Source organism: Notamacropus eugenii, chromosome X, assembly GCF_028372415.1.
Source record: "Notamacropus eugenii isolate mMacEug1 chromosome X, mMacEug1.pri_v2, whole genome shotgun sequence".
NCBI lineage: Eukaryota > Metazoa > Chordata > Mammalia > Diprotodontia > Macropodidae > Notamacropus > Notamacropus eugenii.
Genome location: NC_092879.1, coordinates 10,257,212 through 10,274,330, shown reverse-complemented (window position 1 = coordinate 10,274,330; position 17,119 = coordinate 10,257,212). Strand labels below are relative to the sequence as shown.

Genomic DNA, 17,119 nt, shown 5'->3' with positions numbered 1-17,119 from the left:
AATGCATCTGGTTAGCTCTTAATGCCCTTCCCAAGCTGAGGGCCTTCCATTTCCCCCACACCTGGAACACACTCCATTCCTCTATGCCTCCAAGACCTTCTCCTGCTTTAAGACACAGTTCAGATACCACCATTCTGCATGGGATCTTTCCTGATCCTCTGCATCCCACAGTGGTTAGTGCCATCCCTCCAAAATCACAATAGATTTAACACCATTTGGCATGGATGTATTTATTGCTTTTGTATTTATACTCTATGTATTTTGACACGACTTACTGTCTCCCTCTTGCAAACGTGGGGATGGTTTCCTTCTTTGTACTAGTATCTCCAGAGCTTAATTCAACCTGACATAGTAGGTATTTAATAAATAATATGGAGAAGACCTAGAAACTAGCTTACCTAACACCATGCCTTTGAAAAGGAGCCCCAAAAGGCAGCACAGCATGGGGTGCCAGGAACGTCTCATTAAGCAAGAAAACAGAACACTGGGAGTAGTTAGACTTGAAGGCCAAGCTGGCTGACATCCATGCAGACCTTTGAAGAGACTTAAAAGACAAAAGAGGCCCCAGGAATTTCCCACAAATCATCCAGGGTGATATCCAAAAACTCCTTCCATTATGTTTTGCCCAAATGGGAAAAGCCTTGCTACCCAAGCAGGAAGAGAAGCCTTTTTGATACCTGGGGTGGGAAGAAATCTCCCTTCCTTCCACACACTGACTAGAAAACATGATGGCTCTGGGAAGCAAAGAGGACCTTCCCAGGGAACTGACTCATGTGAAGTGGGAAGACTCATTGCTGCTCTGCGGCCTCCCCAAAAAAAGACAAGGTGAGGGGGCTTTGTCTAATGGTAAGATGTATCTAACAGATTTCTTTCCTCTCTCACAACACTTGCTAGGATGGTATCTAACATCCAAAGTAAGGCACCACTCAGGCTGGTGGCCTACAACTCTGATTGGTTCAATCTGGAGCTAATAACACCGCCCCCCCCCCCCCCCCAGGAAAACAGCATTCCACTTCATGTCTTTATAGCAAGCACTAGGATCCTAAATCTTAGATCTTATGAAGGAAACTCAGAGACCATCTAATTCAATCTCATTTTACAAAGGAGGAAACTGAGGCCTAGGGAGAAATAGCCTTTTTGCTAAAGGTCACAGATGTCAGAAGTAGAATTTGAACCTAGACCTAATACTCTTTCTTCTGTGACATATTGCCCCAAGATTTAACAATACATTTTTCTCACAAGAACTTAACTAGGAGCTAGGTAGTGCAAGTATCATTATCCCATTTTATTGATGAAGAAAGTAAGGCTCGAAGAAGCCCAATGTTTTGTTCAAGCTCACAAAAGGTAGTAAATGGTAGGGCCAAGGCTCCAGTGGAGTCTTTTCTGGATCCCACTCTCTACATGATGTATAGTATTGTACCCACTTCCCTTAAAGATTAGGAGGTGGTGGGAGAGACCTGGGAGGAGGCAGAAGGGAGAAAAAGAAGGACAAGGCACACGAGAATGAAGATGATAAGAAAGCACAGGAGAGCATGAAGGTGATCACAGAGCTTGGTTTGCTCCTGAGCTGGGCCCTGGTTGGCACAACTGGCAATACGCTGGTACCTGCCCTGTGAGGATTCTGCCCAAGTCCCCTCCCCCAATCTCTGCACCAGGGGCACTCAAAACAATGCCCTGCTCACTTCTCCTCAGATGCGGCCTGCCGCTCCATCCTCAAGGCAGCTTCCACGTTCTGGGTCTGCATGCGCAGCTGGTCCACCTGCACACTGTGTTGCTTGTGCAGCTGTTCATTCTCACTCTCCAGCTGCTTGACCTTCTCACTGGCTGCCCGGGCTCTTGTACAGGAAAACAAGAGAGAAAAAGTCAGTGAGGGGTCATGGGGGAAGAGAGGCTCGGGTCAAGTCCCCTAAGCCAAGCAGGATGGCAGTGAATGGGATGGGCCCCAGCCAGGTCTGTGGGCTAAGGACAGTCAGGGCTCCTGAGAAGGAAGCTGAGCCAGCTGCCACTAATTGGCCTACCCACACCTTTCCACTCACACCTTCGCTCCCACACTCACATCACCCAAGCAGAGACCTCCTCTTCAGGTCTGCCCTTGAGGAACAGAATCAAAGGATCTTACCTGGACATGAGCTGTTCTAGAGAAGAGGGAAGAGAAGCACAGAGGGCATGGCCCTGGGTCCCACACTACATAAGAGATGAACCTACCAATGGGTCTAATACCTCATACTTTTCTGCCTTAAAAAAAACTGGAAGTAGTATTTCCCAATTTGTACAGCATGGGAGTAGTGACTATGTCTTGCCCCCAACTCTATGTGGTACCCAAGAGCAACTCTGATTACAGCTCACATCTGAAGAATGCCCTAAGATTGGCAAATACCATCCCTCTATGAATCCAAGTGCCACTGTCAAAGTAAGGAACTAGAGAGCCCAGCCGCTGGTCTACAGGTGACTATCATTTGGGGCCACCTGTGACAGTACAAGGAATGCATCCTGATTCCTAACTCACTGGACCTGGGCTCTGATTCCACCTCTGGGGTCTAAGACCTTTGTAAACTCACTTTACGTCCCTGGGTTCCAAAGGCCTCCTGGAAAGGCAGACAACTGGCTTGAGAGATCATCTAATCCAATTTTATGGCTAAGAGACAAATGAATTCCTTGCTCCAGGTTTCAGGGTACTGTCTGAGGCATCCCTCAGATACCTTTTCACCCACCACAGGAAAAAAATAGATCAATTCAGAACTGAATGTCCTAAGGGAACTTGCAATTTAAATATTTTTGATGAATCTCCTGTAATTTTTTTTTATGAAGAAAATAATTATCCCCTAATTTCTCCTTGGTGGAAATCTACTTTGCTGTGAGGAATTTATTTGAAGTAAAAATGCCCCAGTCTTATCTGATAGTTCTAAATTAGCTAAAATGAAGAGGCCCTTGCGGCCCTGGAAGTATGCTAGTCACTTAGTCAATAAACATTTATGAAGCACCTACTATGTGCCAAGCCCTGGGGATATGAAATGAGATGAAAGACAGGCCCTGCCCTCAAGGGGCTCCCAGTCTATAAACAAACAGATACAAGGCAAGCTAAGTAGAGACAAAATGGAAATAATCACCAGAAGAAAGACCCCAGAACTAAGGGGAAGAGGAAAGGCTTCCTGTAGAAGGAGGGATTTTAGTTGGGCCTTGAAGGAAGCCTAGGAAGCCAGGAGGCAGAGATGAGGAGGGAGGGACAGGTAGGGAGGACAGCCAGTCAGAGAAAAGGTCCAGGGTTGAGAGATGGAGGGTCTTGTTTAAATAAAAGCAAGAAAGTTGATTATCACTGGGTCAAAGAATACATGGGAGGGCGGGCATATGGTCTAAGATAGGAACAGCTTGTGGAAGGGATTTGAATGCCAAACAGAACATTTTGTCTTTGATCCTGAAGGTACTAAGGAGCCACCAAAGTTTATCTGTGGAGGGAAGGGAGCTGTGACATGATCAGACCTGAGCTTTAGAAAAATCACCTTAGTAGCTGAATGGAGGATGGACTGCAGTAAGGCAGGAGGACCCCCAACAGCTACTGCAATAGTCTAAGTGGGAGGTGATGAGGGCTGGAGTGGGGGCCACATGAGAGGAAAAAAGGGAGCATATTTGAGAGATGCTGCAGAGGTGAAAAGGACAGGCCTCAGCAACAGATTGGCTATTGAGGGGGTTGAGGGGGTAAAAGAACAACACCTCAGTTGGGAGCCTGAGGGACTGGGAAGTATTGCTCTCAACAGCAACAGGAGGTGGGGAGGGTTTCAGCAAAAACATGAGTTCTGTTTGGGACATATTGATGTCTACTAGACACCCAGTCTGAGATGTCTGAAAGGAGATGCGAGACTGGAAGTCAGCAGAGAAGTTGGGGCAAGAAAGGGAGATGTGAGAACCACCAGCTTAGACAGGGTCATTCAATCCGTGGGAGCCAATGAGATCACCAGGTGAAGCAGGAATAATGGAAGAGAAGGAAGCCCTGGCCCAAGCCTGGTGCTCCATTCCCTACCTGTCCTCTAGGACTTGTTTGTCCTTGTTTGAAACCTCCAGGCGACTCTGGCTCTCCTGCAGCTCCCCAAGTAGTGAGGTCACCTGGGCTTTCACAGATCCTTTGTCTTCCGTCAGTTGCTGTAGAGAAAGATGGCAGCTGCATGTCAGGCCTCTCCTGTTCTTTACAAGGCCTGTGTGTTAAACCAGAGGCAGAAATCCCAGTGGATTTCCACCACACCCTTACTTCCCCAAGTTCAGAATGAAAAAATAAAAATGCAATTAGTACTCCAATAATGAAAAGATGGGGCCAGACTGCAATGGCCTTTTGATGCCAGAAGAGAGCATATGTCACCCATGAATTGATAAACAGCCCCTGGAATTTGAGGTCAGGTACAGGAGGTAGGGGCTGAAACCTGTGGCCTCAAGGCCACATGTGGCCCTCTAGGGCCTCAAGTGCAGCCCTCTAGTTGAATCCGAACTTTACAGAACAAATCCCCTTAATAGGCCGCAAGCAGCCTTGAGGCTGCAGGTTCCCCACCCCTGGGTCAGGAGCAAATGGTCAGATCTGCACTTGGAGAACTGCTTTGGCCTCAACCTCCTGGACTTCCTGGCAGCCTTTGGAGCTGGAGACTGCTCCCCTTTCTCTACTTCCTCTTTGCTCCTCTCTTGGTGGCAACAACACTGCCTTCTCCTTCTTCTAACGCTAACTCTCTGCCTGTTTCTTCTCAATTCAACAAACATTAGGGGCCAACCAACTGTGGATGGATCCATAAGGGCTGGAAGAGTTTAGATGGAGTCCTGGCCTCAGGGAGCTCAAAGCCTAGCAAAGCTTATGATGCTAACAGGAAATGATTTCCTTCTCTGGAATTCACCTCCCAAAGCTGAATCCTCCTGCTTTTGCCTCCTGGGCTTCATTGACCACCTCTATGTGGAAGACTCCCAGTTTCCAGGCCTGCACTCTCCCTAAGCCCTAGATTCATCCCAGCTCCCACCTGGCTAGCTCCCCACAGCAGGCATCCTGCCCATACCTGGAACTCAACATAGCTAGATGGGGTCTCGCCCTTTCAGCCAGGCCCAACCCCACTTCACTATTTCTCTGCATGGCAGCACCAGAAGCCTAAGAAACACTGGGGTGGGGAAAACAGACACTGCTGATGGACCCTCCCTTACCCCCCAGGGCCACCTCAAACAATCCCCTTTCCTATCAGCCCCCCTCTTGCTTGTGCTGCCATTAGAGACACAGACCTCTCTCTCTTCCTCTAGTTGGCTCCCCTCCAATTTGATTTACACACAAACACCAGACAATTATCATCATGGCTTTCTCCTTCCTTAAAAAGCTTTCAATGCCACTCCCCCTTCGCGCTACTGCTTCTCAAATTCAAGGTCCTCCACAATCAGCCTCCAACTGACTTTTCCAGCTCGAGGGCGCATCCTTACTGTGTGACCCTGGGCAAATCATTCAACCTATGCCTTTCTCAGGAAACTCATCTGTAAAATGGTGGTCATAATAGCACTGCCCTCCCAGGGTTGTCATGATAATCAAATAAGATCCTAACTGTAAAAGCATTCTACAGTATAAATGCTATTTCTCCCAGTTTCTTTTCACATATTAAAGTGTGGCATGCATGAATTCTTGTTTTGCTTTATACATGTCTCATCTTCCTGTTTAGGGTCAAAGGTACATGAGGGCAGGGATCAAGTTTTCTTGATCTTTTGGTCTCCCCTGACATGTCAAGCAGGTTAAGAAATGTCTGCTAGATGAAATCTCCCTTATCACATCCTTACCTGGTACCACGGAGCTTTTCCCCTTCAAGGTTTCATCCTTCAAGGTTCCAGCTTGAGGAGGCCCACCTGGGTACCTCCTGGAACCCTCACTGGGTCAGCCCCAAATCTATGATGCTTTATCTGCCTAGTGAGCTCTTTGGGCATATGCCTGGTTCTGTACTCCAACAATATGAGCTCCATGACAGTACAAAGTCTTTAACCTGTGAAGTCCCCAGAGCAACAGGCCCTGGACTTCCACACAGGAGGCCCTTGGGGAACATGTGGACATGGTGAAATGCTATTTTCTGCAAATAGACAAATTATGGGACTTAGGGCCAAAAGAGTCCTTCAAGATCATCAATTAACATGTCAGAAAACTGAGGCTCAGTCAGAATAGCTGGGTTCAGATCTTCACTGTGCTACTTACTTACTATGCAGATGACAGTGGGCAAGCCCCTTCCCTCTCTGGGTCTCAATGGGCTCATCTATAGTGATATTCAATCTATAATCCTGAAAAGTCACTGAGTCAAGATCACATACAGAATTCAAGCCCAGGTTCTGTGATGCTAAATCCAGCATTGCTGCTGCCATCCCACCATGCTGCCACTCTGACCAGGATGGGTGTCCCAGAACTGCTTCCTCTCCCTCCCCTCTGATGAGGCCAGGCATCCATCCCAGAACCACTGACTCTCCCTCCCCTCTGACCAGGCCAGGCATCCATCCCAGAACCACTGCTTCTCCCTCTCTCTCTTCCCTTTCTCCCTGTCCCAGGCACTGAGTGTTCCAGTGAACTGAGGCAATCCTAAGGCCCTTAGTTTAGGTGCCAATCAGAGTTCATCCTCCTCACCTCCACCTGTCTCTTCAGGGCCTGTAACTGCTGCTCGGCCCTCCTCTCCACATCTTTTTCCCTCGCTGCCAACTGGGCCACCTTGCCCTGCAGGGACGCCAGCTCCTGCTTCAGCACCGTGTTCCTAGAAAAGGCAATCCCTGGCTTTCCCCAGCTCAGCAGTGGGTCAAGGTGTCCTGAGGCTGGCCTAGAAACCTGTTGATCTGCACCATGATGGGGCAAAAAGCATCAGGGAATCCAAGACTGGGGGGAGCGGGGGGAGAGAGACAGAGAGAGAGAGAAAGGGAGAGAAGGCAGGGAAGGGGTGCCTTTCAGAGCCAGCACAGGTGACTGTCCCACTGAATGGGTGAAAACCTCTGGAGCTTTTGTACTAACAACTCACTCATTCTCAACATCCTGCATCTTCTTCTTCAGTAAGTCATTCGAATCCCCACTCCTACTACTAAAAGAAAAATACAAAAAGGAAAAGCTGTTATGAGCCCTGCACCCTTGGAATCCCTCTCAGGAAAGGTTGGGGGGAAGGGGAACAAGGATTTATTTAAATCCCTATGTGACAAGCACTGTGCTAAGCCCATATTTGATCCTCCCAACAACCCTGCGAGGGAAATGCTATTATTATTCCTATTTTACAGATAGGGAAACTGAGGCAGTCAGAGGCAAAGTGACTTGCCCAGGGTCACACAGCTAGCCAATGTCTGAGGGCACATCTGAATTCAGGTCTTCTGACTCCAGGCCCAGAGATCTGTGCACTATGGCGCCCCCTAGTGGCTCCTGAGGCAATGAAGCCTTGGCAAAAGAAGCAGAAGCTAACCCAGCCTTCTGCTGCCAGGAGCTGGGCTGGCTCGCCCACCCCTTTCAAGACAGGAGCTAGAAGGGTCCTTCCTCCAGCCCCAAGCCCCATCTAAGACCAAAGGCCTATTCAGCCAATAGCCTGAATGTAAAAGGGGTTTCAGAGGTGTCACTGGTCCACCCACCAATTCCCTAAAGCTGGCACTTCTGGACTTCATCCATGTTCCGCACCTACCTTTGCTGGAAGTTTCCATGGCTCCCATCCAATTATCAAATGAGATATCAATTGTGAAACATTTAACACAGTGCCTGGCTTGTATTCTCTCACATTTCCCTGCCAGCCTTACATGAGTTTCTAGCTTTCTACCTTCTCTTACTTCTTTGCAGAGGTAGGGGGCTGTGGATGTGGAATCCTGCCTAGAACATCCAATTTTTTCAATATGCTGATTAGTTTTGTGTAACTGGCTTTATTCTCCCTATCTCTTATTATAAGGGAGAAAGGAGAGACATCAGAAAATGCAGGGGATATAAAACCAAAAACTCATCAACAAAAACTTGTTTTAACAAAATGAAAATTACTGTTCTCTAAAGACATGGCCTTTCATGACCTCACAGAGCTACTTGGATAGGAAGAAAATGACTCCAGCATCAGCACAAGATCACTGTCCATTCACCTGAGACAAACTGAGAGCTTGCTAGAACCTGCCATGGCTCTCTCTCTCCCCTCACCTTAGCTTGCCTCATATTTACTGAACAAAATCAAGACTGTCCACTATGAACTCCCTCTTCCTCTCTCCTTTTCCTCATCTATCACTCAGGTGCCTTCTGTCCCTCTCCTCCATCACCTATCTCACATGATGAGGTGGCCTTACTCCTTACCAAGGTCAAATCACTCAAGTGATCCCATTCCATTCCATCTCCTCCAACAGACTGTCCCTTCTCAGCATCTCCACTCTCTCAACTTCAAACTCACTCATTCCCTACTGCCCACATGTATGTCTATGTCTCCTTATCCTGGAAAAAACTCTCCCTTGATTGATCCATGCACTCCTCTTATCCTGTTTCTGTTCTGCCCTTTCGGGCTAAATTTTTTGAAACAGCCATCTACAATAAGCATCTCTAACTTCTCTTCTTAACACCTTACAATTTCACTTCCAACCACATCATTCTACTGAAACTGCCCTTTCCAAAGTTACTCATGATCTTATTTGCCAAATCCAATGGTCATTCTTGACCTCTCTGTAGCCCTTGACACTACTGATCACTCTCTCCTTCTGGACACTCTCTTCTCTCTAGGTCTTGAGGACATCCCTTTCTCCTGGTTCTCCTCCTACCTCTCTGACTGCTCCTTCTCTGTCTCTTTTATTGGATCCTCCTCCAGATCACTTCCTCTAACTGTAGGTATCCCTCAAGCACTATGTCTTGAGTCCTCTTCTCTCCTCCCTCTATCCTACTTCCCTTGGGGATCTCATTAACTCCCATGGATAGATTGACCATCTTCTATACTGAGGATTCTCAGATCTACCTTTCCTGTTCCTCTGACCTCCAATCTCCAACTGTCTTTCAGACATCTCAATCTGGATGTCCAACAGACATCTGAAACTCAACATGTACAAAACAGAACTCATTATCTCCGCCTCCCCCATCCCCACACCCCCACTCCCTATTCCTGTAAAGGGCAGCACCATGCTCCCAGTCCCTCAGACTCACAACCCAGATTCATCCTGGACTCCACTCTCTCTCCTCCCTACCATATCCAAGCTCCTGCCAAGGCCTACCTCACCTCTGCAACATTTCTCAAATATACTGTCTTCCCTCCTCTGATACTGCTGCCCACCTGGTGCAGGGCCCTCATCACCTCATCTTGAGACTACTGCAGTAGCGTGTAAGTGGGTCTGCCTGCCTTAAGTCTTTCCCTCCTACAGTCCATGCTCTCACTATTCAGCCACTAAAGTGATTTTTCTGAAATTCAGTTCTAATCAAGTCACCACCTTGCCCCCCTTATTCAAGAAACTCCAATGGCTCCCTATTGCCTCCAGGAGCAAATATAAAATGCTCTGTTTGACATTCAAAGCCCTTCATAACCTAGCCCCTCCTACCTTTCCTGTCTTCTTACATGTTCCCTTATATGTATTCTCTGATCCAGTGACAACAGACTCCCAGCCATTCCACAAACAAGATACTGCATCTCTCAGCTCCGGACATTTTCTCTGGCTCTCTCAGACACTTGAAATGCAGTCCTCTTTCCTCTCTGGCTTCCTTTAAGTCCCAACTAAAATCCTACCTTATAAAAGAAGCCTTCCCCAACCCCTTCCCTCTGTTAATTCTTTCCTACTTATCTTGTACATAGTTTGTTTTGTATCTATTTGTTTGTATGTTGTCTTCCCCATTAAACTGTAAGCTCCTTGGGGGAAGGTACTATCTTTTGCCTCTTTGTATCCCCAATCTGGCATACTGTAACCACCTAATAAAAATCTATTTTAACGAAATGAATGAAGTTAATTTGTGAGTACCAACTCTGGGTAACCAGTGATGCCATCCCCCAGCCCCATTCCTATCAAGGCCCAAAGTAGATTGGGTTACAGCAACATCTGCCACTTTCAAGCAACTGAGCCCAGGAAGTATATTTTTGCCCTGAATCCCCTTGCCCTCATTGCCCCTCTCCATCCTCCTCCCTGCTGTCTTGTTTGAAACCTTAAGCTTCCCCTTAGGAGAATTATGTTTGCTATAATAAAGTCAAGTTGTTCTACTGTGAAACCCCTTCTAAGTCCCAGAAACAGACAGGGACAGGTCACTTTGGAGCTGATTCCATTCCAATCAAAAAAAAATATGAAAAGAAAGTACATGACCCTAAAATGCAGGAAGGCTAACCTGCCACTTGCTCCTTGCAGAGATTCTGTATCCAGCAGTCTTTGTGGTTGGATCCCACTGTCCTGAAACGCCAAAGAAAAAACCAGGCTTCACACAAGTAGGCACAAACGTGGTAAGCAATGTCTGAGTGATGTACAGATCTGGTGTCCCTCTCCCAGGATCAGATCTACCTCTGGTTTAAACGGACTCTATGCAGAGCAAGTACCATGGCTTTTCCTAGTGCCCCAAAGGAGGGACTCTTCCTTGGGAGAAGCACCCGAGTCAGGAGACAAACCTGATGCTGCATGGACATAAGCTAACTTTTACTTGTAGTAAGCACTCAGACAGGATCCCAATTCTACCAGGAACCCTCCCTCTCTTTCCCAGAGTAACTCAGATCACTTTTTAAGCAATGGCTTAGATAAAATCATAGACAGTGTGTACTCCTTAAATTTACAGGTGACACCCAACACACTGGCTGACGGTCAGGATACAAAGGACCTGGGCAGGCCAGGGGGCCCAGCCAATCTAATGAGTGAAATGCAACAGGGATAAATTTGTCTACTGACTTTCCAAGCAGAAGAAGGGGGAGGCACAGAGACAGCTGTTGTTAAGGGGCCAAGGGGTGTTAAGAGTGGACCATCAGTGTTAAGGGGCCAAGGGGTGTTAAGAGTGGACCATAAGTGTAGTGTTATTCAGTGGAGTATGCTCTGGGGCAAAGAGCTAAATGCATTCTGGGCCACTGAATTATTAAGAAGGGACTGAGCTTCCAGAACAGGGAGGGATAATGCCATCGTCTTTCACCCTTGTCACATCTCATCTGGAGTGCTGTGATCAGCAGCTAGAGATGAACTAGAAGAGGGCTACCAGGATAGGGGAGGGCCTTGAGTCCCTGACCTGGTCATGTTTAGTCTGGAGAAAAGGCTCAAAGGGACATAAGAGCAGGGGCCAAGTATTTGAAGGACTATCCTGTGGACAAGGGATTAGATTTGTTCTGTCTGGCCCTGAACAGAGCCAGGAACAATGTGGGGGGAGGGGGATGTGGCGGAAGGTGTGGCGGAAATGTCCAATTTAGGCTTGATGTAAGAAAAACTGCCCAACTACTGGAGTTGTCACGAAGCAGAATGGCTTGCCCCAAGAGATGCTGAGCTATCCAATCTGGAGGTCTTTGAGCACAGGCTAGATAACCACTTGGAAAGTGTGTTATAGTGGCAATTCCTTTCTGTATGGGTGGGACTAGGTGGTCACTAAGGTCCTTTCCAACTCTCCAATTCTGATTGTATTTGGAGTTGCACCACTCTAGCTAGAGTTTATCTGTCTGACAGTGAAATGAATTACTATTCTTTACAATTATGTGTTTGAGGGTCAGTAAATTAGGGCCCAAGGGCCAAATCCTCCCCCCTAATAATGGTTTGTACATTTGTAAATCAAGTTTTATTGAATTTATAACTGTAAAATGTAGCAGTGGGTTCAACAAGCCCAGCAGTGGTCTAGAGGATCACTGAATTAAATCCAGAATCACAGAGCAGGAAGGAAACTTGGAGATCACCTAATTCAACCCCATTCCTTTTCCAAGAGGAGAGGTGGAAAAACTCACCCAAGGTCGCCAGCTGGTAAGTGGCAGAGCTAAGGCTAGAACTTGCCCAAGTCAGCATTACCCCCAGAGGGAGAAGGAGTCCCATGAGCTCACAAGTTACCTTCATCCTCGGCTGGGTCTCCCCAGCTTGCCCCTCAGCTGCTTTCTTCTTCAGCTCCTGATTCTCCAAAAATAGGGCTTGTTTCTCCTTCTGCAAGTTTTCGCTGGTCTCTTGAAAATGTCGCAAACGTTCTTCAAGCTGCTCCGTCAGGGTCCTTAAAGTCTCTCTTTCTGTCTCGCCCGGGATCTGACCCTCATAAAACCAGAAACTCTGAATTAGATGGGACTTCAGGGTGACCTCTGAAAGGTCTGCTGATGCTCCTGATGCTCAAAAAAGATCCTAGTGAAATACTAGCCAGGCCCAAACCCATTTCACTGTCAAGATCTGCCAAGACCAGGCATGCTGATGGTGGCATAGACAGTTTAACCAGAACATTGCTCTGTCCATTTACTCTGGCAGGCCATGCTAGCCAGGCCGTGCTGACAGATCTGTGAACCCCAGAGAAAGCAATGATCATCACCCAGGGTTCTTTCCATATGCTTCTCATTCCTGGGCCAAAAATGGTCAATGGTTCCCACTAGTTACAACACAAGCCTGGAATTTGAAGCCCTCCACAATCTGATCCCACCTTACTTACCATTACTCAGAAATTATTACTAACTAGAATGAGTAGACTACAGGGCAAAAACACCTGGGCAGACTCCAAGCTCCAATATGCCTACACTAGTAAAACCCTGAAATTTGTATCAGACTGGACCAGACTTGACAAAGATCTAGAAAATGCATCAGTCTAAATTCTGATTGGAGAAAGCCCAGAAAAAGTCACAGTGCGTCCTTTTGCAGCCCAGGGTAGCTTAGGAAGCTAGAGTGAGAGGTCTGTGGACACTGAGGCAGGGGCTGGTCAGGAACATAGCCCAGCAGTAGTTGCAGCAAGCATTCCAGCACCCAGGGACTGACAGGCCTAAGGGCTGAGACAGGGTACCAGGGCAGAAAAAAAATCTCAGGGGAACCCTGAACTAGCACTGGGGGCAGGAACAGGGACCATATGGCACCTCTATAGCCACCATCCAATTCTAGCTGCCAGATCCAGGGCAGAGAGTGTGGGCCCACGAGTGTACTGAGCAAGGAACGTGTTACAGAAAAGTACCTGTGGCTCTGATTTCAGGGGCAGAGCAGCTACTCATTTCTAGCCTTTCACCCAGTACCATAAGCCTACAGTAGGATAACCACGGCAGGAGTCCCAGACCAAAGGGCACCCTCCCAGCATGTCAGTAGTGACTGAATCCAGCAGCTTTCCAATGAAATTCCCAACCAGGGACAAGTCAATAGACTCCAGCCTAGGTCAGGAACTTGCAGAGCCCAGACTAGGAGTGCAGTGAACAGACCTCACCCCAGATCTCACCAGAGCTGTGAAAGCAGCAGAAGGATGGAAGGGGACAGAAGACCAGGTCAGACATTCCCCAAGCTCCCACCGAAGTGCAAAGAGCTCAGCCCTAACATCAAGTCCAAAGCCAGGAAAGAGGCTAGAAGAAAGAACCTGACCATAAAGAGCTACTATAATAACAGGGAAACTCAAGACAGAAGAAGACAATGAAGTGAGAATATAGACAAGCAAAGGCTCAAAGAAAATAACGCTGGGACACCAGTCTGACAAGCATTCCTTTTGGACTTTTTTAAAAGAGCAAAAATAGTATCCCAAAAATCAAATGAGAACAGTAGAGGGGAAAATGGAAAAAGAAATGAGAGTTATGAAAAGAGAATTAACAGCTTTGTAAAAGAGGTACATAACATTACTGAAGAAAATAACTCCATAAAAATCAGAACTGGCCAAATGGTAAGAGGTACAAAAACACTACCGAAGAAAAAAATTAATGTATATTGCAAGGGATTAAGGGGTAGGAGTTAGCAGTAATGATGCAAAAAAAGAGAGCCACTGAAATATTTTTTTAATGCACAGAAGACAACAGAAGGAAGCAGACAGGTCAGAAAGTTCTGAAAATAACGTGGATTTTTTTTAACACACACACACACACAAATTTAAAAGCCATCAGTATGAAACAGAGATTCATGGTTTCACACACGATCAATCTTCTTTTTTGTGTTCTACTGAGTATATGGAAAATGCTACTTTTTTGGAGTTTAAGTTCAGAATAAAAATCTAAAACTAAAAAATAAATAACTGGAAGGGGCTTTATGGTCATCTAGTGTAATTCCTTGAGAGATAAAATGGACCCAAAGAGAGGGAACTTGCTCAAACTGATGCAAATAGTGGCAGGTAGCTAGGCCTAAAAGCCAGGAAGAACCCAGTGACATAATTAGAGCTAGCATTTCTATGGCACTTTAAGGTTTGCAATGTACTTTACAAATATTATCTCATTTGATCCTCACAACAATCCTGGGATGTAGATACTATTATCCTCATTTTACAGATGGAGCAACTGAGACAAAGAAGGGTTAAATGACTTTCACAGAGTCCCATGACAGTGTCTGAGGCCAATTTGACCTTAGGTCTTCCTTGACTCCTGGTCTGCAGGCACACTGCACAGTGTGGTGCCCCCTAGTGGCCTCTCTGTACAGCAATATTGAGCCCCCTTGCCCTTATGTTACCTAGCAGATGCTACCTTGGTACTGCTAAATCTTGTTGCATCTCCTAGGCCAGACCTAGAGCTCTTCTAAAGCAAGGTCAAGGGTCTTCTACCTCTCTGTGTCCCAGGACCAGGGCCCCTTTACCCAGAGGCACCTAATGAGAGTTTCTGGACAATGCTGTAGCCCTGGTCCTCACCCACAAGGCCTGTTCAGAAGAACAGGGATGTTTGCCTCCTCATATAAAACTGGTCCATCCTTAGAGCAGTGAACTAGAAAGGACAACAAGGAAGGTACAAAGTTCTATCTTAACATTTAAAACCATCAGAAAGGCCAATGGGCCACCATCAAAGCCTGGGTCACTGACAGGGGGTAGTCACTCTCCACACGAAGGCTCTGTGACTTTGAGCCTGTTCAACTCCCTTGGCTTCAGTTCTCCCATCTACACAATGTGGGGGAAGGGAGGTGGTGACCACAGGATTTAGAGAAGAAGGGACCTCCCCCTCCCCAATCCCACATTCTGAATGTGAGAGATTGTAAATTTCCTTCCTGGGTTGCAGAAATTACCTTAAAACAAATAGGCTATCCAAAATGTCACATTCCTGAATGGACCTAAACTTTCAATTCAGCAAATATTTTTAAGCATCTAAGTCACTGTGCTGGGCTTTGTTAATAAACAACAACAACCACGACCCAACTTTCAATTTTGTGACCTCAGCACCTTAGAGAATTCCATCAATGCAGACCTGCCACTTTTCAGTAAGTTATTGAGCGAGAGAGAGACAGACAGACAGAGAGAAAGACAGAGGGAGAGACAGAAAGAGAAAGACAGAGACAGAAAGACAGAGAGAGACAGAGAAAGAGAGAGAGAAGGACAGAGAGAGGCAGAGATAGAGAGAGATAAAGGGAGAGAGACAGACAGAGAGAGAAAGCGAAAGAGACAGAGAGAGAGAGGAGAGAGAAAGAGAGTGAGAAGGAGAGAGAGAAGGAGAGAGAAAGACATAAAGAGAGAGAGAGAGAGAGAAGAGACAGAGAAAGAGACAGAGGGGGAGAGACAGAGAAAGAGAGAGACAGAAAGAGAGACAGTGAGAGAAAGAGAGACAGTGAGAAAGAGATAGAGACAGAGAGAGACACAGAGAGAGACACAGAGAGAGAGAGAGAGAGAGAGAGAGAGAGAGAGAGAGAGAGAGAGAGAGAGAGAACGCTGCATAGGGCACTAAGAGGCACAAACGGAAGATCCAGGGCTAGAACCCAAGTAGCCTCTAGGCGCAGGTGACTCCTTACCAAGTACATCTAGAAGCCATTCCAGGTCAACACTAACTAAATGGAGCACTATCTGAAGGCCGGAGTTTACCAACTTGAAAAGATCAGACAGGACTAATCAGAGATATCAGTGATTTCTACCCCCCACCCCTGTTAAAACATCCCACACTCCCCTTTGGCATTTAATTCCCTAAGTACAAATTAACTTTTCAGCAAAAACAAAACCCAAACTTCACTGCTTGATTAACAAGAACCAATGAGAAAGTTTAAGAAAACTCATGCATTCACAGTTCCAACTTCATGCCCCAAATCACCATCTCTGCTCCAAAGCCTTCCAGAGAGCCCTGGACCCCGCTCCTCAACTAGGCCTAGTCCCTCCCAGCATCCCTGCCACCTAAGGAAATTAACCAAGAGCCAAGAAGAGAAAAAAGTCCAGGACCTAATGAAGAATGGGGGACTAGGCTCAAACAAGCTGAGTCACTAGATGTTGCCCACTGCTTAGAAACTATTCCCATTGAGAAAAGGAAAAGAAGCCCTTAGCCTCAATCAACAGGGTTGGATATAGGAAAATGTGTGAACAAAAGGATAAAGCAGTAAAAGAGAAGATTGCCTGTGAAAAGGAATTAGCTGAATTACAAAGGAAACTATCCAATGCCACAATGTCAAAATTTTATTTTGGGAGATCAAGTAAGAAATTATCAGGGAGTGGCAGAAAAAGGCAGCCATAAGGGTTGCCCAATACAAATACTATAAACAGAAAAAGAAAATTAACAAGAGAAAAGTTTGTGCAGTAACTGCAACTACAACAGCAGGATGGGACCCTGATAAATGGGATGGTGACATCTGAGGATGAAGAGACCTTAAATGAGAAGGTATGGGATGAGCATGAGGCTGAATACCCAGATGTAGGTACTGAGGTCAGACGCATCACCGGTAGAAAAGAGGAGGATCAGCGAGGAAACAAGGTGTTTAAAAGCATTACTGAAGATTTTACACAGCAGGAAGTGACAGATATTTTGAGGAGATTTACCCAAAAGCCAGCTGAGCCTGATTTCCTGGATGGTTAGAACGAATGATGCAGGAGCTGGAGGGATATGGGTGGACAATACAGACTGCATGAGGTTTGTAGGGATTAGCACTAATTCTTTGGTACAGCAAGCTATACAGGATCATGGCTTGGTAGAAGATGCTGCAGGCCCATATACTAACTTACTGGCCTTGGCAGCAGAGGGTTGTAACAAACAGTACCCTGCAGACTTGATGTGGCCATGATCAGACAGAGCTTGGTATGCCCTAAGGGATGGGATACAGAAATTGAAAGAGGAAGTTATGAAAACAGCTATCATGGTGGGGGACAAAGACCATTACCATCTAACCCCTGTAGGAGTCC

The 17,119-nt window shown here is 46.6% G+C and overlaps 1 protein-coding gene across 3 annotated transcripts in view; it reads right to left on the bottom strand.

The window, feature by feature from the left end:
• The window catches only part of IKBKG (inhibitor of nuclear factor kappa B kinase regulatory subunit gamma), a 52,642-nt gene that overhangs the window by 15,835 nt on the left and 19,688 nt on the right, over positions 1-17,119 (bottom strand). For 2 of the 3 annotated variants that reach the window (XM_072627219.1, XM_072627216.1), the window contains exons 4-9: positions 11,944-12,135; positions 10,268-10,329; positions 6,990-7,049; positions 6,608-6,731; positions 4,016-4,134; positions 1,683-1,835 (exon numbers count right to left, since the gene is read on the bottom strand). In XM_072627219.1, the coding sequence (XP_072483320.1) occupies positions 1,683-1,835; positions 4,016-4,134; positions 6,608-6,731; positions 6,990-7,049; positions 10,268-10,329; positions 11,944-12,135 (710 nt within the window). The remainder of the gene's footprint in view (positions 1-1,682; positions 1,836-4,015; positions 4,135-6,607; positions 6,732-6,989; positions 7,050-10,267; positions 10,330-11,943; positions 12,136-17,119) is intronic. The other variant, XM_072627218.1, reaches the window with a different exon arrangement.